Source organism: Rhipicephalus sanguineus, chromosome 6 (genome assembly GCF_013339695.2).
Source record: "Rhipicephalus sanguineus isolate Rsan-2018 chromosome 6, BIME_Rsan_1.4, whole genome shotgun sequence".
Lineage (NCBI taxonomy): Eukaryota > Metazoa > Arthropoda > Arachnida > Ixodida > Ixodidae > Rhipicephalus > Rhipicephalus sanguineus.
This window is the reverse complement of record NC_051181.1, coordinates 19,212,776-19,240,352: the sequence shown is the minus strand read 5'-3', so window position 1 is coordinate 19,240,352 and position 27,577 is coordinate 19,212,776. Positions and strand designations below refer to the sequence as shown.

The 27,577-nt window shown below is 46.8% G+C and overlaps 1 protein-coding gene across 3 annotated transcripts in view; it reads left to right on the top strand.

Moving 5' to 3' along the window:
• Positions 1-27,577, top strand: part of LOC119395643 (probable ATP-dependent RNA helicase DDX20) — a 219,111-nt gene that overhangs the window by 102,998 nt on the left and 88,536 nt on the right. For all 3 annotated transcript variants that reach the window (XR_007416477.1, XM_037662626.2, XM_049416716.1), the window contains exon 6: positions 26,962-27,097. Coding sequence is in view for 2 of the 3 variants with exons in the window: in XM_037662626.2 (XP_037518554.1) it covers positions 26,962-27,097 (136 nt within the window). In the remaining variant the exon portion in view is untranslated. The remainder of the gene's footprint in view (positions 1-26,961; positions 27,098-27,577) is intronic.

Sequence of the window (27,577 nt, the reverse complement as noted above, 5' to 3'; positions counted from 1 at the left end):
GCACGTAAGTCATGCTGTACATGATATGCTTGTCATGATTTTCATGTTAACTCGTGTTATTTATGTTCATCACACAGTCACGTCGCACAATACCAATTCCGGGGTAGATCAAGCTAGCGAAATGGCTGCCAGCGCAACATGAGCGTGGCACGTAAGTCATGTTGTACATGACATGCGTGTCATGATTTACACGTTAGGACCTGTCAGTTATGTTCGTCATACACTCTTGTCACGCTGTATCAATTTTGTTATATGTCAAGTTAACGAAACGGCCGTAAGAGCACCAAGACTGTGGCATGTATATCATGTCGTTCATGACATGTCATGATTTTCATGTTATGACTCGTCATTCATGTTCGTCATGCAGTCATGTTATGCCATAGCAATTTTGGTGTACATTCGATTAACGAAACAAGCAGGAGAGCACAAAGTCGTAGGCGGCTAGATAGATAGATAGATACGCTCAAAGTCGCAGAAGTTTGCTAAGAAATGCTTCGCATTTAATACCAGTAACTGCTAATGCCAATCAAACCTACGCACAAACCACACTACAAACTAAACCGTCCTAAATAAAGTCAGGTAGCTCTAGAGCGCTCTAGCCTTAGTGCTGCTCATGTCTCGGGTTGACCTGCATGATGAAAAGGGCTTACCTGATGCGCTTCTCGTCAATGTCCGGTATTGGTCGAGTTGTGTCCCAGTCGTTGATCTCGACGATCTTGACAACCGTGGCCGTCCTTGCCGCTGTCAAATCGTCGTCATCACAAGACGTCGTCGCTGACGTGGCGGAGGCCTCCGAGATTAGGCCTAGCTGCGGTCGCTGATGCCAGGTGCTAAGAGCCGACCTGGCCCATTGGGGACTGTCTTCGGCGGCTTGCTTCAAAGGGGGCTTGCGCCAGGAACGTTGGTGATGGCTGCGCGCGGTTGCTGCCTCCCGAGCAGCCTCACTTGAACTGGGTTGAGGTCTCCGGCCACCTCTTGGGACGCCGTGTCACAGGCTGCTGAGTCCAACTCCTGCCGCTCCTGTCGCCAGAGCGCTTGCTGGCGTGACAACCTTCTCCTGCCAAGCCCATGTAGACAATGGCAGCGTGTCGCTGTTTGCGTCCCGACAATCACAGCTCGGGTCACGCGCCTTAGGCTTCGCCACGTTATGATGCGCGCGCTTGCACCGTTTCGAACGTTCCGTCGCCGTCTTTCTTCTTGTGAAGGGCTCTTACTCATGACACCTAGACAAGCTCGATCTACACAGAGTAACTTCAGCTAGTCGGCAAGCTGAGTGCTCAAAAAGGATGCGATGCAGCTATTTTCAGCGTGCAAAATAACTTCCTTGACGTGAGCATTCCTGACAACAGTGGCACATCACCAATTGCACTTCACAAGGGAACAAATACGATGTGCACAGCTCAATCGCACACGAAACCATCCTCCACGAACTCGCAACAAATTGTGCTCCGTCACCATTCTATGATGGCAATGACACTGTATATGACTCTGCTGATGGGAGGCTTTTGTGAATGCGGTTTCGTTTTTATGCGCAGGCAATTTTCGGACTCGTTTTATTGGAAAAAGATGTATGGTAGATTCAGTTTTTTTTTTTAAGTTGAGGATAAAGATTCCCTCGCACGTCTTCCTGCTTAGCTGTCCTCTTTAAAAGTACAATAGACTCGCAGTAGACGGAAATGGAACTGCTTCTTAAAGGGCCAGTAAAGAACCCCGAGGTCCAAAAATTGTAATGAAGAGAAGTATGCGCACTTTTGCTATGTGAACATGCTGCCGCAAGAATTTTGCAAATACGTGCTATAATAAGGAAGTTACAAAGGCTAGAACATCCGTTTCAGCTGGTTTCAAATTTTCGCGCGGCCTCGCCACCCTTATCCGCCAAAGGGAGGGGAAGGCATAGCCCGTCGTCGTGACTCCGCCCACTTCGGCTACGTGATGCGACGTCAGCAATTGGTGTCATCGGCGAGCTCGATCATTCGCAATGCATTTCTGCTTGCTGCGGCTCCTGGTTGTTCATTGTTTACATTGTAGCACGTGCTCCTCGATTTGCAGCCGAACAACTGAACAACAATCCCAGCGCATACCTGCCAACTGTCCCGAATTGTCCGGGAGACTCCCGAATTTGGACCTAATCTCCCGATTTCGCGAATGTCATCTCGAATCTCCCGAAAAGTGGCCACCACAGCAGAGGCGGGTTCTTTTCTCTCTTTTTTTAAAATCATGCGCGTACGTCAGCCTTTCCTGCTGTGGCGGTGCTGCAGAAGAGCACTTGCCACAACACTTCTATTTGATTGTAACCATATTGCAGAGTACCACTGAGTACATTCTAGGCACTGCGCATCTGGGCGAAGGCTGGCCGCGCAAAGCGCTCGCCACCGTACCGAAAGAAGGCGAGGGAAAAGGTACAGTCCCAATGGAAAAAGATTGCCAAATGTGAATGGCGGCCGGAGCCGCGGCGCTGCACGAGCGCTCTGATAACGAGACGGCGAGAATGTCGAGCACCTTCCATTTTCCAAAGGAGGGGTGCCTGGCAGACCGGCGGTAAGTAAGTGGCCCCCATTGTGTTTTGCACTCACGATATTGGCGTGCTTGGGAGAAACAGCGCCGCATGTCGCAATCTTGCCGCTCTGGCCACCGTTCAGTTCATTTGCGGCAATCGTTTCCGTTGAGCCTAGCCAGAACTTTGCGTCTCCTTCTTGGCCCCCGCATTTTGTACGCTACGCCATCTGCTGTGGGGGTTGCGTGTTTTCAGAGTTCAGTTAGAAGGTCGATGACGGCGTCAAAATCAAAGATGTGCTTGCAAGTGTTTCTGGACTCATACACAGCTGAGTTTCCATGCTTTGTGACTTCGCGGAAAGGTGACAAGTACGGATTCTGTACCACGTGCGCCTGTGAACTGCCAGATGCCTTCACAAGTAAAGAAGTTTGGTTCAAGCTGCTCAAAACAAACATCCTTACCCTTTTCTGATGCCAATCTCCAATGCAAAAAGAAAAAAAAAACACTCCCCCCCTCCCCCCCCCCCCTCCTCCCGCTGCGGTCTCCCGAATTTTTATGTTGTGAGGTTAGCAGGTATACCAGCGGAGATAGGGGAAATCTCCGGTAACTCGGACAGGTTGCGCTTGCTTAGTTTTCATTGCGCGTGTGCAGAACGCGCTCCCCTGGGCTTTTATCTCGCATTTTTCACGCTATGGGTGCTGTTCCTTCGTCGTACTGGAAAGCAGGCATGCAGCCCTGCTGCATTGTGAACTGTAACAAAAGTTTAAAAATGACGAAGAGCCGAAAACTGCCTGTCAAGTTCTACCGTTTTCAATGCAAGCAGTGTGAGGAGCAGAGGCAGAGTGGAATGCAGAGTGGATTATGGCAGTTCGCCACACTTAGCGATGCTTTCGCGGTCTTGTCACCTTGAAGCAATTTTTGTCGTACACGGTATTACGAACTGCTAATGGGGAGAAATGCATTGGCCGTGCTCATTTGAAAGCGAAGTGCGTTTGTGAACCAAAACTACAACAAATAGACAGCCACTGTACTTTTCGAGATTGTGCGCTGGCTTTCCGAGTCGACCATTTGTAATGTGACAGCAGCGGAGCATGTTGGCTTAATACGCCACAGTTTAAATACCATACCCTGAGTACTACAAGTGTTTTATTCAGCCGATGGTAGTACATTTCCCGTCACGGCTCAATGTAAACAGAAATAAAGGGACACAAAAGGCAAATATTAAGTCGACGTTGATTGTTGAAATAGCAGTCCAGAAACCTCATAGTGCTACTTTTGTGCCAAGAAAGTGCTTATTTGAAATAAAATCACGTTTTAGTGGTCCACGTTGTTGTGTAGGGCAGGAGCGCGGCGTAACCCGCGGCGGGCCGACGGAGAGGCCGAACGACGGGAGGGCGCGCGGAGTGACGACGCAGAGACCAAGCTTCGGCGAGACTGACGGGAGACTGCTCTCCTGCGTTTATTGCAGGCGGTTTTAAGGAGGGAGAAGAAAGGCTATTGGTCAGCGAGGCACGGGTCACATGACCGGCATGACCACGCCGGATTGGTGGTAGCAAAGAGGCATGGCAGAGACCCAGCTCCCCCCAGTAGCATGAATAGAGAGCACAACAGCGTTGGTGTCTTAGCATGTCACCAGGGGTCGCACGACACATCGTCCCACCCTGGGAAGAATTGCATCCTTATACAATTCTAACTGTGGTACATCAGGAAACACTAAAAAATTCACATTCAAGTTCCAATCGAGATGGCACCTGCAATACGCAGAAGTTCAGTCCTAGATGCACATATTACAACCTATGTTACACAAAAAAAAAAGTCACTTCACCACACCAACACAAGTGCCAGCTTGCACTATTCACGAAAAGTTCACACAAACACACTAGACCTCTGCGGCTATACTGCGGGCCTCTAATACCTCGGTCACACTGGCAAATTTAGTGTCATTTTGAGCGAGTGCACTTACGCTCACAGAGTGTCACTTTCGGCGCGCTGCTACACGAGAAAGAGAAGTGTGCTTTGGAAATGATGGCAGTGGCAATTGGTGGTTCAGTAGCGCAACATATATTTTTTATTTTGGCAATGCTCGCAGTTTAGTTGCTTATTATAGGCATGAACATAAATTACAATGAACTTTGCGAGTAAAAGAAGTAAATATTGCAACCGCATAACGTCATTGGTCATCGCGAGCCGAGACAAGGTAGTATCATATCCAAGACGAATCGAAAACAAAAATGGCGGACTCTGGTGCAGAAAGGACGCGTAGTGATGACGGGCGTTTGGAGCGTGTTTTGGCAGCAATCATTTGCTCTTCCCAAAGGCGTAGAAGCGCCCGCGTCTCTGCGTCGGACCACGTTGTCTTCGCGGAAGTGGCACCCGTGGCACACGCCATCGCAAATGATTAAAGAATGACTGACCTGCACATCTGCAAGAAAGTAAACAACGTGACGGACGCGGCCATTGCACAGCATGTGCTCCCGCATACCCCTAGCGGACGTGACCGCAAACTGCCAGAGGGCGAGAGTAGCGAGGTTTTTTTTGTAGTATCATTTGTTTGAATACATGGCAATATTTCTAATAACGAGAACGATGGTTTAAAAGTACCATGATCGTCGCGTTTTGCATTAGCGTATTTATTTGCAAGCCACTGCTGCCAAGGATAGACACTCCGTCGCAGCGAAGTGAGTTTGGCGAACGCACTTGCCGGCAGGTGTACTTTGCAGCGAGTGTCACTAAGCGTTCCTGTGTGACAGCGTGTAAATGACACTACCGGCGAAGTGCACTCGCTCAAAGTGCACTTAAGTTGCCCTGTGTGACAGGGGTATAAGGCAGTATAGCCCCAGAAGACGCGGACTACTTTAGTCTGTGATGTAGTCCTTCAAGTGGGCTGGGGGCTTGCGCGTCCGCTGTGGGCGACGTGACCCAGGCCCTTCAGGAAGACTTTGTGAGTTGCGGCTGTCGGGAGCCTACTTTGAAGACCCGTCCCCATCTCTCCCAGAAGAACTTGGCGGATTGCGGCTGCCATGAGCCGACTCTGAAGACCCATTCCCATCACTCCCAGGCAAAAATCTTTGTGGGCTGCGACTGTCTTGAGCCGACTTTGAAGACCCATTTCCATCTCTTCCCTCCCCCGTGTTGGAATTTGGTGCATTTACTGTAGGTGAGGAGGAACACCCAGGACTTTCCTCCTGAAGTCCCGACGCCATGTGTTGTGTAGGGCAGGAGCGCGGCGTAACCCGCGGCGGGCCGACGGAGAGGCTGAACGACGGGAGGGCGCGCGGAGTGACGACGCAGAGACCAAGCTTCGGCGAGACTGACGGGAGACTGCTCTCCCGCGTTTATTGCAGGCGGTTTTAAGGAGGGAGAAGAAAGGCTATTGGTCAGCGAGGCACGGGTCACATGACCGGCATGACCACGCCGGATTGGTGGTAGCAAAGAGGCATGGCAGAGACCCAGCTCCCCCCAGTAGCATGAATAGAGAGCACAACAGCACTGGTGTCTTAGCATGTCACCAGGGGTCGCACGACACAACACGCATCACGTTAGCGCACTTCAAATCACCCGCCTGTAATCAGTCTTTCACACGTCACTGCTGCCGTGCCCAACGTTGCCCACCTTTACTGCGCGGCGGCGTGTAGTGGCGGCGTGCACCATTCGGGCATCCGGCAACATCACATGCATGCGGCATTTTGTCGAACTTTCTGTCAGAGCGACTTTCACGAGCGCGCAAAACACACGCGGCAGTACGTGATACCGAAACTACCACTGAGACGCGACCGCATGAGCGAAGCAGGGCGCCAGGCGAAGCGCAGTTCGGTGAAAATGGAACCTTTGAACCACGCGGGCTTTTCCCCATGGCAATGCAAAGAGGTTCTTTTTTCCATGAATCAAACAGAAACGAACAAACAGCATTTTATTACATCTCTTGATGCACCGAAGGTTCTTTTTTCATTGCTGCTAGTTTGATTACTGGTGATTAATTGTAGGCAGACTCTTACACGTCATCGGGATCATTTTGAAAATGTGCCGCTCGTGGCGCTCATCGTGTGATACATTTAGCTTTATTTCGGTAAGTAGGGCACTGCTGTTGATAATATTGCCATTTTAGACGTCATACATTCAGCTCTCACTATGACATAAATTGTTATTTGCCTTTGTGTCCCTTTAAGCTGCATGTTTACACTGAGCGTTTATATTGGCCTTGCATGCAACATGCCCTGATTGCTTAGCAGGATGAGGTGTTGCGCTGCTAAGATTGAGGTTGTGGGTTCGATTCCCGCATACGGCAGCTGCATTTCGATGGGAGCGAAATGCAGTAACACCGGCATACTTACATTTAGGTGCACGTTGAAGAATCCCAGGTGGCCGAAATTAATCCGAAGTCGCCCACCACGGCGTGCCTCATAGTAATATCGTGGTTTTGGCTAGTAAAATATTATAGCCTTGCATGCGTGTGAGCCGCGGGCGATATACAGCTGCCGCTTTGGAAACGAGCTGAAAAAAGAACCAAGGAGGCAATAAAATTTTCGATGGCTTCACGAAATCAGACGCGGTTATCATCGGGGACAAATCTCGGTGTAATCATAAACATGCGCTATCCCAGTAGGTATTGCATAGTATGATGCCGACCAAGCGAGCCGTCGAAGCAACCAAAGCGACAACGCGAGTCAGCGAACACAGTTCGTGATCAGGTGTTGATATTATCTGAAATGAAACACGCCGCTGTAGGAAACATGCATAGTCGATGTGGGCATGAAAATTTTTTTTTTGCACTGCATCATTATGCTGTCAATGGGAGCTGTAATAAAATTCAAGGTGGCATTAAACTTACGATCCGACGTTATCATCTAATGCAAACCTTGGCAAAAGTGAAACTCCCACGAAACTGAATACTGCGCATTGCAATGCTGCCAGTGACTCAACAGGGCAGATGTAAATTTATGCGCTTCACACTGAGCTCATAATATGTTTAAAGCCGCACGACAAACTTGGCATCCAAGCAATCGAAAGTCATCCATCGAAAATGTACTCGAAAGCGTGGTGGTTGTTTACTGACAGCTCTGAGCAGACACGACTGCTGCAATGAAGGTGCATTTTGCCGGCAACATAATTGCAGAACTCGCACAGTCACCTCCCTATTCATGTCATAGAAATGTGGCCGTTCACCATCGGCACGCACGTACGCTCACACAAACAGCATCTTCCTTGACGACCTGCTCGGTCCCACAAAAGTGGTCGATCAACTGCTCTCTTCTGGTAAGATTCACACTGGTGAGATTCACACAGCGAGCAGACGACAACGTGTGCAGGGTGCGCGAACGTGCTGAGAGAGTGCAGTCAAAAGGCAGGTACGGGGAGAGCAGCGACTGGTTTTTGCAAAAAAAGGCGGTGAAACGCGCGACGCAGCGCCCCCTGGCCAAGCTTGGGAGGCGACAACCTGACAACTGCGTGGCCAAAACCGCATCACCGCAGGGCCAAGAAACAAGGTGCAGTTTCGTAGTGGTGGGAACAGGAACTGACATTAACCCTGCTTGTTGAGACCAGGTTTAGACCAATCGATGAGCTCAGTGGTACATCATGTTACCCATGGGCAAGCTTGCGTCACTGCGCGTAGTAGGGGGATTGATCAGGTGAAGGAAAGAGGCGCGGGAATTGTTTTTCGAAATGGAAGGTCTGCGCAGCGTGCAGTGCTGTAATATTCGGAAAATGTGATTGCCACGGTCTACTGTACGATCTGCCGAGCTTGTTTGGGGGGTGTAAAAAAAATGTCAGAGACTGTTTACTGGCCCTTTAACACTTTTTTGACCGCACCTATTCCATCAGTATATGTTAACGATGACTTCAATTTCCAATTTTGGCCCTCTCGGAGCGCTTCTGGACAGCTGATGCCATTTATAGGGTAAAAGAGGCAATATTTTATCAGTCTCGCTTTTGAGTTTCTTTTTTTCCACCGTGGGGGAATCTTAAAGGAGCACTGACATCAAATTTACGCATGTCAAGATTTTTGCATCCACGAGTAGTTATCGACCCCCTAGTAGCGATTCGTGACCCAAAATGCCACTGAGGGACAAATAACTATCTGTTTATTGATTAGATCACCGGTATCTAGCACGATTCAAAACGGCCGGCAAGCCCGCGATTTTTTAGCACCGGCATCGCCACCTCCAGACTTCGTCCCAGCTGACCACTTGTCTACAAAAAGGGGTGACGTGAGGTTCAGCTGCTCAGCTAACATTTCATCTGCTAGGCGCACACGTTCAGCCATGCCTTGTCACCAGCATCACCGTCAAAAGTGTCGACTAGTGTTGAAGACGACATTCTGGAACTTGGAATCGCTGCGATTCGTGATGTCGCGAATCATTTTTGCTTCGACGCCTTGCAAAACAGCGATTAAAAATGAACGCCGTTCCAAGCAGCAACAAGGAAGTACCCGGGACGCACGCTTGGGCCGTGCTCGCTGGTGTGTCTCAATTAGCTATATTAGAGAATTTTAGCGTGCACGGCATATTCTGGTATGCGCAAAGGGGTCTATGGAGTATCGGTATAACGAATGCGTACCAACGGAGAAATAGAATACGTTAGGTTTTTGCAATAACAATTCTGTGCTTGCAAAGTTCTTTGTGCCGCCAGATGGCCCACCTATCCGGCCTCCCACGGTTACGGCTGCAGTTTATTTATTTATTTATTTATTTAAAAGTACCTTACAGGCCCCTGAAGGCATTGCGTAAGGGGGGGGGTAATGCAAAAAAAATGTTACGTTTGAACAGTGTACAAAATGAACGCGTATGAATACTTAAAAAAAGAAATACATAAGAACAGAAAAAAAATATTACAGAAACATATGCGGGAACGTAGTGAGAATTGCATTATACAATAAAGAGAGACAGGGAAAAAATACACTTTCAATCACGACAGCGCATATACACAACAAAATGTGGCACATTAAAATACGAGCAATAAATTAAAGAACGAACGCAACATAACTCTGCTGCTACAAAAAAACATTTAATGTAAATTGCTCACAAATAACAATAAGGCTATGAAAGGACAATGTATTACGCTAGCGCAACGTAGTCTACGGACGAACTAAAATTCACTATTAATGCTACCTGTGTGTTACTTGTTAGCGATGATATTTACGTATACGCTACTTCACCTTTATAGCTTGTCGGCGTCTACCTCACGTGTAGTGCAACGACACACTCATTCCACTTTTTCCATGCTTCCAACAACACAATTCCCCGACATGCTGACTGACGAACACACGCTGAATCATGCTCTTTCCTTTCGCCTGTCTTTTCTTGGTGCTTTGCGTCTTGTAATTTCATGAAATCATTCAAAGCGTGGCAACAAAGATCAGGCATGAAGAGTGAGAGCGTTTCCAGGTGTCGACGCCACGATAAAAACTCTAGAACCATTGACGTCATCGCTACTAGTGCATCGTCACTGGGGATGGTATGCGCCACACCGAACACGTCGCATTAGTGTCGATGTCGCAGGATGATGAAAGCCCCTTTGAGCTTTCGTACGCTCTTTGCCCTCAAAATAAAATAACTTCCAGGTGACGGACGCCATTCAAACTTGGTCAAAAATACTTACGCATACCGAACAATGGACACATCTCGAGCTTGAAATTTTATGTCAGTGCCCCTTTAAAGGTCCTTTGCAGTTGGAGAGGTGAGCGCTCGTGGTATGGGTATGGCATTGATGTCACTTGCGGTGCTCCACAAAAAACGAATTTCGACGCATTCCAATGAATCTCAGCGTCAAACTCTGGATGATGGTAGCAACATAGACACGGAAGACGACTTCGATTCGTCAGGCTTCAGTATGAATGGCGATAGAGCATCAAACCGCCCTGGAACATCAGCAGGTATCCGTCAGTAAGTTTCGCTCTCTCGTCAGGCTGTCTTTTCGCTGCGTCGCGTTGATGTAAACTTATCCATGCGTACTAAAGGTCACAGTTCTTATCTGCAAGTTATCTACTTCATTCAAGCAGGAGTATTTGGCACTGGCTGCAGAAAGAGCAGAGTTCTCTCGGCGAAGACGGCGCGGAGTGGACCTTGGCCTAGCGCCCCAGAGTGCCGCGCGGCGGCTTCTTCGTGTTGTTTTTCACCGCAGAAGTCGTCAGAGAGATATGCAACCACACAAAAGTATGCGTGGATGCATATTTTCGAAAAGCCAATGCACGTGTGCCTTTGTTCACCACCATCCTTTGTTTCACCACGTCAAGAAACTGCTTCGCGCGGTGGCATGATAGGTGCTAGTGCTTATATTTTTGTATGTTTGTAAATTACCTTTCTACTTACAGAGCTTATAGTATTGCAGTATTATTCTATAAGGACTTTATGTTGAAATAGTATATTTCGATTTTTTTTGTGTGTTTACCCTGTGCAGAGTAGCATTGATATTTTTATGACTTTGTGTTCTTTTTGTTGCGTTTTTTGGATAATGTCTTGATAATATTAGAAATAAATCTTCTGTTTGCAAATAATACTTAATAGTATACGTTGTTGGGCTAGTTGGTTCATAATCTTCAAAATTGGCTAGCGCGAAAATGGACAAGGACTGAGAAGGAACACTGATGTACAGGACAGGCGCTACTCGCAACTAAGCTTTATTCAGAAACGTCTTCCTACATATATACACAGCCGAGTGGCGGGGCAGGCGCAGTGCACTGACAGTCGACAATGCTAATCAGGATCGGGATACCAAAACAATTCGCATCATAACCAAGTATCTAAGAACAGTCTTTCCTTACTGCGCAGAACAACAGAAGTGTCACTGATACATTCACGGTCTTTCTTTTTAATGTGATAAGCCTCCATTAGTTCTCTCGCCAGAGCATTCCCACTTCTGCCCAGAATTCGAATGCTAGACAGCACTGGCTCACAGGCACAGGTCCTACAATGCGTAGGCAGATGAAAAGTCAAATTATTCTTAACAGATCGCTCGTGTTCTTGGGCTCGATCGTTGACGCAACGACCAGTTTGTCCGATATAAACCTTGCCACAAGTGAGTGGGATTTCGTACACGACGCCTACGGCTTTTTTCCGCACGTGCTTTTTTCCGCACGTCGGTTTTTTAAGTGGTCCCGAAATGCGAGGGCATAGCCCAGTGAGTTTATGCGGCGCTGAAAAACTATAGGTACATTGTACCTATTTGCCACATTTTTTAAATTGTGTGCCACTTTGTGCACATACGGCACCATTTCCGGCCTTTTTTCTGCACGAGCGAGCCAGGCCTCTTCTTCCCCTTCAGTTTCTGAAGGAGGGTTTCGGACACAGCAGTCAAGTTCGAGCAGGGGAACCCAGCCGCCTGTAGGCGCTCAATCTGGCTATTAAAACTATCCTGAGCCAAGTGAACGCAGGACTTTGCCAGCACCGATTCAAGGCATTGTGAGGCAATAGCTCGTTTTACAACCTTACTATGAGCAGAATCAAAGGGTTAAAGCTCTTTTTGGCTCGCGGAGAGTACTTCCAGCAAATATGCTGCCCCCTTAAAAGCATATTAAGATCTAAAAATTGCAAGGTGTCATTGTTAGGAAGTTCATGGGTGAAGGTTAAACCCTTTCCATGTCGTCTAACAGGTTTAAAATCATCAGCAGCACTAGTATTCGTCTGGAGGGATTAGTGCTTAAAATCACGAGAAAGTCGTCTACATATCTAAAATTCGTAGAACTTTCTCGCTGTCCATAGGTTATTCAAGACGCGGTCCTTGTCCAGTCCTTGTCCATTTTTGCGCTAGCCAATTTTGAAGATTATGAACCAACTAGCCCAACAACGTATACTCTCAAGCTATATTTCTTCTGCAGTGGGCCCTTCTATTTGTGTCTTACCTACTTCTGTGCAGCCTTTCGCCATCGTCAATCACATGTGCAGTCAACATGTCGGGCAAGGTTTTTGGCGTTTTGCCTTCGCAAGAAAGTTTTTCCAATGGAAGTACTCGCTCTTTTTGGTTGCATTCAACCATCGTTTGGACATGCCAACATTTGCCGCATTCTGAAATCTGAGTTATGGAGACAGTGCGGTTATTGTACGACTGGCTACGAGCGGTTTGCTGCAGAAAACGCCGGCGGTGTTTGTGACATGACCTTCAAGAGATTCGAGAAGTTAGCGGCTCAAACTACGGAGTTCCAGTGGCGTCTCTCGTTCTCCGTTTACCGAAAGGACCTGGGCGCGTGCCACCAAAACCTGGTAACCTCACTGTTCTCGGGGATGTTCAGCTACCACAAGGCGTCTCCACGACCCTCAAAAAAGGTCCCAAGTTTAGCCTTCAGCCAAGTTTGCGTGCGCACGAACTTCTTGCGCTCAACAGGCGTGTGGCTGACAAGCTAAGGAATGACGACAAGGAGAGGTGCCTTTTGGACGGCGTGGACAGCCTATTGAAGACTGTGAAGCGCTCCCACCTGAAATCCAATGGAAAAATGAGTCATGGTGAAATTCTGCAAGGACAATGAACTTCGTCTTCTACAAGCAGATAAGGACAGTGGTTTTGTGGTATTGCCTTCAACGACGTTTCGTCAAAAAGCCACTGAAGCTTTGACCAAGAACTTCGCTCCTGCAAAAGTAAACCTGAGCAAGGTAAAAACAAAAGCCGTTTCTTTGTGTAAAGAGGTGCAACTTTCAGGGTTTGTAAGGCTATTATGGACAGTAAGCTTTTGTCATTGTCCGTATTCTTCAGTGTTAAAACCCAAAGGTGGACATGCCTTTTAGAAGTATAGTTATGAGCAGAATACTTGGCAGCAGCAGCTAAGTCAGTTTTTGTTAAAAACTTAAACACTCTAGTTATTCATGATCATTTATTGTTAAGAATTCTAAAGAGTGACAACGTTTCTGGCATCTCTTGATCCTCCAAGTCTGCCTTCGATAGATGGAGAGGACTGTTCTACACGTTTCCCACGATGCCCTGTTACCTGCCGTACGCTGTTGTATAGAAAAGAACGGAGATGTCGCTTTCCAGAATTCTACCGGTATCTCGGTCATAGTATAGAAAAGAACGGAGATGTCGCTTTCCAGAATTCTACCGGTATCTCGGTCGATAATTTTATGACCTTACTAGAGTACTACCTATCCTCAACTTTGTTGCTTCTGACAGCGAGACGTTCATCCAGCGAAAGGGAATTTGTATTGGTTCATGTGTGCCCCAGTGCTCTGCAATATTTTTTAGCTGCTATTGACCGCGTCTTGAATAACCTATTGGACAGCGAGAAAGTTTACGAATTTTTAGATATGTAGAGACTTTCTCGTGATTTTAAGCACTAATCCCTTCCAGACGAATACTAGTGCTGCTGATGATATTTTAAACCTGTTTAGACGACATGGAAAGGGTTTAACCTTCACCCATGAACTTCCTAACAATGACACCTTGCAATTTTTAGATCTTAATATGCTTTTAAGGGGGCAGCATATTTGCTGGAAGTACTTCCGCGAGCCCAAAAAGAGCTTTTACCCTTTGATTCTGCTCATAGTAAGGTTGTAAAACGAGCTATTGCCTCACAATGCCTTGAATCGGTGCTGGCAAAGTCCTGCGTTCACTTGGCTCAGGATAGTTTTAATAGCCAGATTGAGCGCCTACAGGCGGCTGGGTTCCCCTGCTCGAACTTGACTGCTGTGTCCGAAACCCTCCTTCAGAAACTGAAGGGGAAGAAGAGGCCTGGCTCTGCTCGTGCAGAAAAAAGGCCGGAAATGGTGCCGTATGTGCACAAAGTGGCACACAATTTAAAAAATGTGGCAAATAGGTACAATGTACCTATAGTTTTTTCAGCGCCGCATAAACTCACTGGGCTATGCCCTCGCATTTCGGGACCACTTAAAAAACCGACGTGCGGAAAAAAGCACGTGCGGAAAAAAGCCGTAGGCGTCGTGTACGAAATCCCACTCACTTGTGGCAAGGTTTATATCGGACAAACTGGTCGTTGCGTCAACGATCGAGCCCAAGAACACGAGCGATCTGTTAAGAATAATTTGACTTTTCATCTGCCTACGCATTGTAGGACCTGTGCCTGTGAGCCAGTGCTGTCTAGCATTCGAATTCTGGGCAGAAGGGGAATGCTCTGGCGAGAGAACTAATGGAGGCTTATCACATTAAAAAGAAAGACCGTGAATGTATCAGTGACACTTCTGTTGTTCTGCGCAGTAAGGAAAGACTGTTCTTAGATACTTGGTTATGATGCGAATATGTTTTGGTATCCCGATCCTGATTAGCATTGTCGACTGTCATGTGCATTGCGCCTGCGCGCGCCACTCGGCTGTGTATATATGTAGGAAGACGTTTCTGAATAAAGCTTAGTTGTGAGTAGCGCCTGTCCTGTACATCAGTGTTCCTTCTCAGTCCTTGTCCATTTTCGCACTAGCCAATTTTGAAGCAAATAATACTGTTGGAAAGACCAATTCTTTCTCTATCATTTGATACCCTACACTTCAACATCAATCAATTTCTGTGGCAAGAAAAAATATTTCCAGGACTACCCAAAACAACTGATTTTTCTGCGGTCACGCAAGCGTTAAATGGAACTGCCTCTAGTTGCCATCCATCCATCCATCAACTGCCATCCGTCCGTACGCCCGTCTGTCCAGCCGGCCCCGCCTACGTCTGGGTGCTCTCATGATTGCCTCCTCAACTTGGGTGTAGACCAGAATTGGCATGGGAGGGCAAGAGGATTTGACGAATATGACTGTCGGCAGTAGGGTACGGATTTGGGCTGGTTGGTGCATGACTTCAAGTAGAAAACAGCGCTACGAGACGGGACAAAGAAAGGGCACAAACACAGCGCCGTGTTTGTGACCTTTCTTTGTCCTGTCTCGTAGCGCTGTTTTCTACTTGATGACTGTCGGGTCATGACATCAGTGACGTGAAAATCCTGTCGCGTACGTCATCAAACCCTTTCCTCCAGACACGTGTGGCACATACCTGTTTACCACGGGCCGCGGTGTACGGGTATGCGCCACAGGTGATTGACAGTTTATATCTACGCAGGAACGGTGAGAACAGACATTGGTAACTTAAATGCGAGGGCGTTAAGAAAAATCGACATCAGCGGCGTTGACCCGATGAATGGAAAGAATGAAAATTAGGATCCCAGCAGGTATCGAACTCAAGCATTCTGCGTGGCAATCAGGTATTCTACCACAGAGCCACGCCAGGTCTATAAACTGATTTGGAAAAACAGGCGATGCAGGCGTAATGTCGGTGCAAAGTCAGTTGTGGTTATGGTGCTGGCTATCTAATTTTGCAAGAAAGCAATAAACACTACATGATACTCTTACGATATGTACTCCTACGATACAGGCGTCATATCAGATTAACGTCTGTGGTTTGAGTGTTGGCTCCGCTTTTATAGCAGTCTAATAAACATTATATTCCTATTCGTATGATTCAGCAAGCTATATTGAAGCATTGCTCGACCCCGGAGGAATACATTAACGAAAGTTACATATGATATTCAGATCATCACAGCATAAAGTGCACTTAGTCCGCCAGAACAACGCAGTATCTTCTTCATTTCTTAAGAGGCTGGGTGATGGCCTCATGATGACCGAGGATGATGCCAGATTGATTGACAGCCGCTTTGTAGACTAGGCTACGTAGGCCACATACGCCCAGGTAGTCTACGAATACGACAAGCGCCATCCACTGATGTTGATCAACGTAGCACTATCTAGGCCTACCAGCCTCGACGGCCTATACCTCACCAACGCGAAGGGTGACTTCAGGTTCGAACATGTCGCCGGCTCTATTGACATACAATTTGTCAACGAAATGACAGGGGAATCCACGAATTCAAACAGCTGTACTATACCTCATACTTCACTACACATGGACCCCTCGTCACCGCGATCACGGCCGGATCCAGTAACAAGGCATGACCAGCTGCTGGTGCTCACTGACCAGGGTGATGCTGACCTCGTTCAAGAACTGTCAAGAACCTCTTCCACACATGCACATGGGTTCGTGAAACGTGCGTGCGTTCTCCGTCATTAGGGGCAAGTATAAGCACTACATATCGGCTTACTGCTTCGGGTATTGGTAATAACCACGTTGCCGTTGGCACCGTTACCCAACTGTAAACAAATGGTATATAACACATATGCGGCTCTTCAACATATATGTGTGCGTATGAAATTTATACAGATCTTTAGTGTCATTTTGCAACGTATCGCTCAGTCAAAGAATTACGCCACAGTCACCTTCCAGTCGCATGCTTCGCATAACGTCAATTCCCACTGTACATGGAATCTGTCGAATTTCTTGGGCACGTGAGCGCCTTTAGGAACAGAGCTTCAGTGCAAATGAAGACAGACCACGAAGACAAGAAAGACAAGGACTGGCGCTTACTAACAACTTATTCTTCTCACAGCATCGCATATAAATGCCACAACCACAATCATTGCATACGCACGCGTAGCTTCGTATTGCATACGTAACAACATAGATATTTAAACAAGATACGCCACACCCACAACCTTTGCATGCGCACGCGTAGCGTCGTGTTGCAACAGCCATTTGAACTTCATGAAAGGGTGGAAAACCAGGTACGAAAAAAACTCGCTATAATTCCACCCTTTCACGCATTCTTCCAACACTTGCTTTTTTGCGTTTGCAATCATCATGCTTTTATTTTAGGACAGTATCTTATAGCAGCTTTATTTTTCACTCCTTAGCGTGTAGGTAAAATTGAGTAAATAGTAGCGTTTTCGGGAATTCTTTTTACAAAAGACAATTATACATCAAATGGATAAATTATTTTGTAGAACTCTCTATAAAACGTACTGTCTCCTGAAATTTTTTTTTGGCTGTGTGGGGTGTATAGGCTCTAAAATAAAATCCTGAACTTGGCACGAACGCTACCTTGGCCTATGGTGAGATGTCTGTAGCACCCTAAAATTGTCCAAGAAAAAAACGAGCAGAAAGGCGTATATGATTGAGAATTATAACAACTTTGTCGACAGAAAGTTTAATCAAAGTAGATTTTGCTTTAATTGAGGAAAAAATTTTGAAATATAGTTCCGCCATTGCATTATTTTGCTATAGGGGAAACACAAACCAACTGAATTTGCTGCATAAAAAGAAGAGGCAGTGTATTTGTAGCACATGGTTTCCAGTTCCTTTTTTTAATACTTTATTTTGTATACAGTGAAACCTTGCTGATACGAATCTCGCTGGATCAGTAAAAATATTCGTATCATCCGAAGTTCGTATGAACAGAAAATATGGAAAATTAGTATGCGACAAAGGAAAGCTGGCGTATATTTTCATGTATTGTTTCTCAGGGATGCAGCAACGTCAGGAACAGTTCTGAATGACTGCCAGTAATGTTTTTTAGATGTCAACGATCATACTTGTAACTCGTAAATATGTGATGCGGCGTGCGTGTGTAAATAATTAGCAGGTTTCTGGGACCCGTGACAGCTAGTAGCCCCTTTCAAATCTTAGTACGCTTCTTTCGCATGCATCAGAGTGCTGCGTCGAAAATGACTTATGGAGCGCTTTGCAAACGATTGAACGCCAGAAAAATTTGTAGTGCTGTCCTTTGTTGTTATTACTTTCTTATCGTGGCGGTGTTTTGAATGTTTTCGGGAGATTTACGCTGTGCCCGCACAATCAGGAGGTTTGCTCAAAATTTGGGAATCTCCTGTGGAAATCGAAGAGTTGGCAGATGTGCGTGACCCCGACAGTCGTGCATGTTGATATTTCTAGGGCTAGCTTCTTTGCGAAGACATGGCTTGCATCTACTTGCAGGCACGTGTAAACAAAGTACAATGACGCGTGCCTCGAGCACAGCAGCACACGTAGACGCGTTAAAGAGAGAGAGAGCGTGCTACGTTAGCATCATCTGTAATCTGAACGCGAAGGTACATGAAGGCGCATTGAGGCCTCCAAGATTCGCACGCAGTTCGGATGTCTCGGAGGTTACGATGCGCCACTGATGGCCTGTTTTGACAAATTCATGCGCGGTCATGCGCGGCGCGCAGATTGCCTGTCTTCTGCGACCAGCACGGGCAGGCACCTGTCATACCTGCGGGGTAGCGCATGTTCGTATCAAACATCACTGGGTGAAATTGGTTCGTAACAACCGTACTCCATTCCATTACAGGCTAATGGGCCTTGGCCGGGACCACAGAAAAAATTTCGTTCACCCCGAAATTTGTACTAGCCGTGATCGTAATCACCGAGGTTCTACTGTACTACATATCAAGGTGACAATAAATCGAGGCAAAAGTATAACAATGCCATTAACGTATATGCCACAATTCCTCTTCTTCTGGATATGCGCTGTTTTAAAAAATACACGACGAAGAAGATGTAGAGACAGAGGTGGACAGGACAAAGTGCAACTTTCAACTGTTTATTTCGTGCGTTGTTCACATGTACAGTCGAACCCGGGTATATCGAACTCGCCAAAAAACGTTTATTAGTTCGATATATGGCATAATTCGATATAGGCCCGCTATAGGAATTTTGGCACAAGGCACATAACAATAAGAAAAAGTACTTTATTAATATGGTGGCTTACTTGGGTGCCCTACTTGGAACAAAATAGTCCTGGATTTTCTTCTGTGTCAACGACTTCGCTGCCTGCGACAGCACGCACGCCTCCACGTTGTCCAACGAGTCGGAGCACCTGAGGCCGCAACCTTCCACATTCACGCAATAGCGCCGGACCAGCGCAAGTGCACTAATCACTTCGGAGGATGTAGACAATGGGCCATCGGCAATTTCCTTATTGCTGTCGCTTGGCTCATGGTCGGCAGACCGTCTGCAACGTAGTCCTCATCTTGTAGCTCACCCATGATGGCAACATCATCGTCCGCGACTGACGAACTCGTCGAATGTCGATCCGTCGATAGCTCCCGGAACTCTGCCAGCTCGCTCCAAACTTCGGCGGAAACACCTGCGGTGTCTTCAGTGCTGTCATCGGAATTTGGGGTGTCATCACCAGGCATGCGGAAGCCAGCATGCCTAAAGCAGTTCTGGATCGTCTCCTTCGTGACATTCTTCCACGATCTACTCAACATAGAAAGAGCTCCAAGCAAGTCGATCTTAAGCTCCCTGCCAACACGAAGGTTCTGCAGCAGCCTCTCCACCAGGCGCTTCCGATAGCCGGCTTTCAGTGCGCGTATAACGCCTCGATCCAGTGGTTGCAGTACAGACGTAGGGTTGGGGGCAAAAAACGCAGCTCGATGTTGCTGAAGGTCGTACTGCAGTGGTGCGATGAACAGTTGTCCACGAGCAGGCACACCTTGCGATTTTCGCCTACCAAAATCATCATTCCACGACGATAGCCACCTGCCGAAAACCTCCCCGGTCATCCACGCTTTTGAGTTGTGCTTGGTAGGTAACTGGAAGCGACAGCACATTTCGAAAACACCGCGGTGCCGTGCTTTTCCCGACAACCAGAGGTCGAAGCTTTTCGATCCATCTAAATTAGCTGCCAACAGCACGACACACGAGCTTTGTTTGCCTTGCCCGCCGCAAGTCTTGTCGCCACGACACGCAAGTGTCCTTGTTTGGCAACATATTGCCAAATAGAGCGGTTTCATCCGCATTGAAGATAATCTTGGGCTTGATATCTTGCTGCGATATCTCGCCAGTTTTTCTCGAGCCATTTGTCCTACGCTGTCCAGGTCCGCCGCTCTGCTTTCACCTGTAACAGCTTTGCCAACGATGTCGTGCTGTTCTTTGAACCATTGGAGCCAGCCTGACCGCCTTGGAAATCGTTCCTGCCAAGCAGGAAAGCAAGGTCCTTGGCTTTCTGATCGATCATAGGGCCGGACACCGGGATGTTTCGCGACTCGAACGTCCACAAACCACTTGTAAGCGGCTGCTCAACATCTTGTACACAGCAGTACGCACACGGCGGGCGCCACGGGCACCTGGCCTTTTCTCCGACTTGGCCCTGATGTCTGCCTGTTCTTCGGATAGTACTCAAGGTGCTCCTTGGAATTTTGTACGCGGCGGCGACGTCGGACTTCTTGTCACCGTGCTCGACCTGATTTATGATTTCGAGTTTCGCGGCGAATGGCAAATTCTGCCTCTTTGCGCAAGCCATGACCAACAGCCGCCAATAAAGTTCACAGAGCACCAACATGCAACACCACCAGCACGGACCACGCTGAATGAGGACTCGAGGAAAACAGGCAGCAGCAGGCACAGAACATAAAAAAAAGAAAAAATGGCGCTCACTTCTACTGCCTCCGCGCCTCGGAGAAAGCACGACGGCCTCTGATTGGCTGTAAGCGCTGCGAGCGGGCCAGGATCATTTCGTGCAGGGGGGTGTTCGCACCGTGCACAACCGGGTTGTAAAACCACTTTTTCTAGGGTGGCGCCGGCAGTTTTCCCCGCCACCGCAAGGGAAAGCCAACTTGCTGGGGCACTTTTGAGGCACATGGAGTTTGATATATCGGTTGTCCGTTGCTATTTTCGTTCACTGTAACAGTACTTTTGCTATATATTCTCATGTAAATTTACCGTGTTTAGAAATTGTTCGATATACGGGATAATTTGATATAAACGGGTTCGATATAGTCGGGGTCGACTGTATATGTCAAGTGCAAGGCACACATCAGAGTAATAAAAACACAGCACTCTTGCCTACACGACATCCATTTTTTGCGTTTTAAACACGAGATTCACTTCTGCAGAAGATAGATGTGTTGATGGCATGCTGACGCAATTTTCGTCACCCGAGAGGCCACGATAGCTGTTTCACAAACCAATCTCTCTCTGTCGTTTTTCACATGTTTAGCGATTTTTGTTTTAGCAAATTCAGGCGCACATGAGCATCAATTGCAATGTGTAGCTAGATTACCTAGAGGTTTAGTTGTTCGCAATTGTACCGATGCTCTCTGAGTCTTGTGTTGATGCATCTCGAAGTTTCTCCTATGTATTGCTTTCCGCAAGTTAGTGGTATACTGTACACTACTTCGACATAACACTCGACAAACCTCTGCGCATGTTTATTTTACATGTCTTGCATTTCTGGGTTTCATTTGCATTGTTGATTTTTTTACTAAGACTTATCAGCTTTTGCGGTGCTGAATATACAACAGGAACATCATGTCTGTTCGCTCTCTTTTTCCGTCTATGTCATAGTACCGCATGTACGTAGGGATCACCACTGGTCGCTTCTTTTGCTTTTCGGCTTCAACATTCTCTTTCTTACTGACATATCCGTAACATTTTTCCGCAACAGATGCAATTGCAGAGTCCGGAAACCGCTTCTTTTCAACCTTTCCCACCTGTACATGCGAACTTTTTGGACATAAATGTTCACATGATTTTTTAATTGACTGAAATAAGCAATTTTGCGCAAGACTTCTTTTTATGAGTTTTGAATGGCCACTGCAATAGTTCATCAACCCTTTTTTCGCCTTTCATCATCTATGCCCAGCACATTTGGCTGGAATTTAAGTGGATTTCAATGTCCAGAAAATGTATGACCATCTTGTTCGGCAATTCAACAGTAAATTCTAATGCACTGAACGATTCACGGAAAAAAACCATACGCAATGCACAGAAGTTTTCAACATCAAAGTTGAAACAGAGCAGGAAATTGTTCCACATATTGAAAAACATGCTATCGCACCATTGTCTTCCATTTTTTTTGTCTGAGCATACAGTCCCCTTTTGCCGTGAAGAAGTTGCACCAGCACGGGGGGCAATACACGAGCCGATCGTTTATGCCATCTTTTTGGACGTTACACAGTTCCTTCGTATTCAAACACATAGTGACTGCAGGTATGTCCGGAGCAATTCCAGAAAGTCTTGTACTCCATGAGACATTGATTCATAAATTTAGTGCTGCCAAAGGTGTCGATGCTTTCTTCGACAGCTTTTATTGTATGCGGAACAAACGAGCGCTATGGAACGGGGACCATAGACAGAGGCACACAGACGGGGGCGCTCATTTATTTTATTGCTTCACATTGCGGGACATTGTAGAAGATGTCCTGGACGTCCACTGATACGCACGTAACCGGAGGGCTATCTTTTAAAAATTCTATTACCTTCTTAGAACCATCAATAAGGTATGGATCGTCGACTGGCAGAAAAGGATAGATGGGTCTTCAAATACCTTCCACTTGATTTTGCCACGTTTCTTTGTCTTCTACGATTGCCCTGAAGGGGTTGTCTTTCTTATGGGCTGTTACCGAGAAAAATGGGCAATATGCAACATCTCTGCTGTCTTTGACTTGTTTCTGAAGCTTCCCGAGGTCTATTCTTCCACATAACTTGCTTGCATTCTTGCGCATCTGTTCTAGTCCTTTGTATTCAAGGCCTGTGGCGTTGAAATTTTTGGATAGAGCTTGCAGTGCTTTTTCTTCGGGATCTTTTTTGCGTGTGACTACAAATCGCGCGGTTTTGTCTGATAGCAAAAGTGTCAGATTGTTGCTGTGTGGGCGCCCTTTGGGCCTGGTCACCCACACAGTTAAGAGATGTTCTTTTAATTGACTTTTCGCATGACAACATGCGCCACACTTCACTTTTGGGGGCCGTGCAATTTCAAAGGTGCATTCACAGACCACCGTATGCAATGGAACCGTCTGAGTATTGGCATCAGCAGTAGTTTCATTTTAGTGTTTCGCGTTTCGTTTGCATGAAATCGCACATAACCATGCCGTGTTAACACTATAATTTTAATATATATTGAAATCTCTAGTTCAAATGGATGGATAAATCGAACTTCGCAGCTGGTCCCAGGAAAGTTCTACGGGTTTGAATGAGATAAACCTCCCACAAGATTTCTACCTAATATCAACCAAACGGTTATTTTGAATTATATTTCTGTGCCTTTCAGGAAAAAGGTCACATTATGCTGCCTCTCACACGAACCTATCTTTGAGATGGCACAACTCTGGGCATTTGGGAGCACATTGCACATGCAGCAGCCAGCCCATTTCGGTTTGCCTGGCTTTGTACCTGCTGTGTTTTACTTGGGAAGGTTAGAAGCAGTGGCTGCTGTTGACCATCAACCGTGTGAAGCACGCACGCATAGCTCGGCTGACACTCCTGTGCCCTCTTTTTTGTGCCCACTCCACATGTGCCTTGTCAACACGGGTTTTCCAAGGTATTTGTGATCACGTGAGCTTTTCTTTTTTGCCTTGGCACAAGAATGCGAGTGAGGTTCTCACAATAAAATGCCCCCAGTTTGTTCTACCAACCCCACTGCACCTGCTAGCATGAGAGCACATCCAGGCACACTGTTCAGGTTGTCGGGTGTTATCAGAGGGGCTCTCTCATGTTTGAACTACAGTGGACTCGCGATAATTCCAACTTTCAGTTAATTCAAAGAAATTTCAAATTTTTGGTGGGTGCAGAATGTTTTTAATGTATTTTAAAGCCGCTTAATTCAAGCTGCTCTATCGCGTTAATTCGGGTAATTCATACTTTTGCTTGTCCGTACCGGAAAATAAGGCGCAGTATCACAAACACAATGTGCACTAACAATCTCGTGTTGATCGAGGAAAAAAAAAAAGAGAGACTGCCTGGCCTTGAGTCTGCGGGATGCTCCAGTCACTTCCAGAGCAGTACAGTGGCGTCGTGTGGAAAAGCGTACTAAGGTTGGGAAGGGGCTACCAGCTGTCGCGTAACAACACATAATTACACACACATGCATGCCTCATATAACAAGTGCGAGTGTCGCAGTGACTATTCTGTGGTCCAGACCACAGAATAGAGTGCAGCTTTATTCTGTGGACCAGACCACAGAATAGAGTGCAGCTTTATTCTGTGATCCACACAATAAACTTGCGCGCTGTGGGCTGTGCTGAAATTTTCTGTAGCCCAAGCAGCCCACCTCTCTTGACGACGGTTTTCTGTCACAAATTGCAAAAGTTCATTGTGTGGTCTGGTCCACAGAACACACACTGTTACTGCCCTCAGAAGGAACTGAACCCACCCATGAAGACTTCGATTTGCCAACGCTCGAGCTCCCTTGATGACAGCTGCTCTCGCGAATCTCAATATGTGCTCGCTGTTTTGTGAATCGTTATGGCGTATAATGATAACAAATGACAGCAGTTCTAAAATTTCGTGAACCTGATCTATATCGCGTGCGGAACACTAAAGTCACTTTCACCACAGTACGTTAGTGTCATGTGAAAAAGTGCACTAACATTTACACGGGAGACTCGAATTTTGAGCAATCCTTCTGAATGGGCGCGGCCATAAATCACCCGTAAAGAACGCTAACGCCACCGCGAAAAGAAACAATAATAACAAATGACAGCGTGTATAAAATTTTCTGGCCTTGATCCATCGAGTACGCAACGCTTAAGCCACTTTCGCCGCAGTACACCTGTGTCAAGCAAAAAAAAGCGCAGCAAGATTGGCGAGAACCTGCTAGTCGTCACTGGACACAGCACACTTTATCACTTAATTAGATACACTTGCACGCGCCGTATAATTACGAGTGCTTGTATGATCGTCAACATCTGAAAACTTTACAGAAACAGCTAAAGTAGCCCCTTGCCAATCTCAGTGCACTTTTTTTGCACGACATTAATGCACTGCGGTGAAAGTGACTGAAGTGTGTCCTGACGCGAGAGATCAGGGCCAGAGTATTTTAGTAGTGTCGCCCATTGTCGTTATGATTCCTTTCTCGCGGTGTCGTTGACGCTGTTCTTAAGGAGATCTGTGGCTGTGTTCGCACAATTGGGGGGATCGCTCAAAATTTGAGTCTCCCGTGCAGATCTTAGTGCACATTTTCTTTTTGCATGACACAAATGTACTGTGGTGAAAGTGACTTAAGTGTTCCGCACTCGATAGATCAGGTCCAGAAATTTTTAGAACCGCTGTCATTTGTTATTATACGCCTTCTTTTTGCTGCTTCAATTCACGACAAGTTTACCTGCTTTGGCATGTCAGACCAGCAAGCATGCCAAAGGTGGGCTTCGCCTTCGTATTTCGAACCTTTCACGCATAAGCGTCTTCCACCTCGCGTACTATGCCCGGAAATGGCCTCCTTGGTCCGGACTTATTCACAAGCTGCGAGCGAATATTGCGATTCGCGAGAGAAGCTGTCGTCAAGAGAGGAGGGCGCAGGCTTATTCTGTGAATTAGACCACAGAATAAACCCTACCAATTTGTGAGAGAAACCCGTCGTCAAGAGAGGTGGGCTGTTTGGGCTACAGCGATGTCTGGTGCGCACGGTCCACAGCACAAGTCTCTTTGGTGTGGTCCACAAAATAAAGCTGCACTTTATTTTGTGGTCTAGTCCACAGAACAAAGCTGCAGTTTACCCTGTGGTCTGGTCCACAGAATAGACTGGGACTCTATTCTGTGGTCTGGTGCGCAGAAACCGTCGTCAAGAGAGGTGGGCTGCTTGGGCTACAGAACATTTCAGCACAGCCCACAGCGCGCAAGTTTATTGTGTGGTCCACAGAATAAAGCTGCACTCTATTCTGTGGTCTGGTCCACAGAATAAAGCTGCACTCTATTCTGTGGTCTGGACCACAGAATAGTCCACTGTGTTCCTAATTAGTGCTAATTAGTGCTAATTAGTGGTGATCATTGAGAGCCGTCTATGACGCTGAAAATAAAAACGCATGCCAGTTTTCTTTTGATACGTACCCCCCTCTTCTCTCTCTCCCTACCATTTTACTATTCTCCTAATTTTCGAGGTCCCCAGGCTGGCTGATACCGTATTTTCATACATATAACGCAAAATATGCAGAAAATGTTGAGCCAAAGTCGGGGTGTGGGTATATGGAAATTCGGTCTGCAAGTTGGCTTCATGGCACTACTTCACAGTAATGCAAGGCAATAAGGCAATACACTGAGGTTTTATTTTTTTAATTGTATATTTCTGCTGTTTATAGTTTGGGGTGCTGCTTATATGCAAGAAAATAGGGTATGTAGGTATTTGTGAACGTTTTATTAAGACGCAATTTGGTATATTGCCACAGGTCATATTTATGAGAACTTCTGATCATTCAAAGAAAATCCTGGGGTCAGTTCAAGGTTGAATTATCGAGAGCCTACCATATCTTGTATTCACTCCAATTTCCAGTCCCCATGGAATTTTAATTAATGTCATTCCACTGTGTTGACATAATGCATGGTGTTTTGTCAACATCTACCAAAATCAAAATTTCACATGTACTAACGGTAAATAAAATGTAAAGAAATTTCTGACAGCAACTTGAATTAAAACTGCATCCGGAGTCAAAGTGCACTTACAGTAACTTGTTGCGATCTTTCATTGCCGAGTTTAAGGTGCTGCTGCCCTTACCACCTCGAGATGCACCCTGGAAAGTAAAAATACTGCACTGATCCAGGGGACAAGCTTAAGAGTGACCCTGGGTAGTCTGTGCCGCCAGTGCTAAATGAAGCATGGCCAGGTTTCAGGATCAAACTTGGGTGTAGTGTAAGAGCTAAGGTTCGAGATCTTTTGTATACTAGGTACTCTTGAACTGTGTTTGCCAGAAGCATCCCAAGTGGTCCTTTTTTGCTCCCAACTGCTGCAGGGGTGTCGCAGTGGTACTGCGTGGCCGAGGGCAGCCACGAGGCAGCCTGGTTCTCGAAGAAGCTGCGTACGCTGGACAAACTGCTGCGTCGAATGCCCTTCTCCCAGTGTCTGGTGTTTCTCAACTCGCAGGCCAGGTGTGTGCTGCTACAGTTGATACTACTGTGTGCAAACAGTACGGTTGATTCTGAATAAGGCAAGCAAACATAGCACGGGTGCAACAGGAACATTCTGTTAAACACATTCAGTTGATTAATCAGTCATGGGTATGAAAAACCAACTAGGTTTCACCAAAAGGTGCTACATCCATAATCGGAGAGCAGCCCAAGCTGCTCTCCACCTATGGATGTCTCTCTGTGCGCCTGCCCGAACCAGCTCGCCGCTGCGCGCGCACAGAGAGTCATTGGACGGCCACGCCCCTCACTGAGCAGGCAAGCGCAGTCGTACACAAGACAGGCTGTGAGTGCGAAGTCCCTTCTTCCGATTACTTCGTTCTATTCTCCGGAAACCCCCGAACTACGGTCCCTAGAATATTGTATTCTAGGGACCATACCCGAACATTCCAAACCTGTTCACGGGTTGTCGGAACTGCTCGAGTCTTCTCCCGCCGTGAGAAT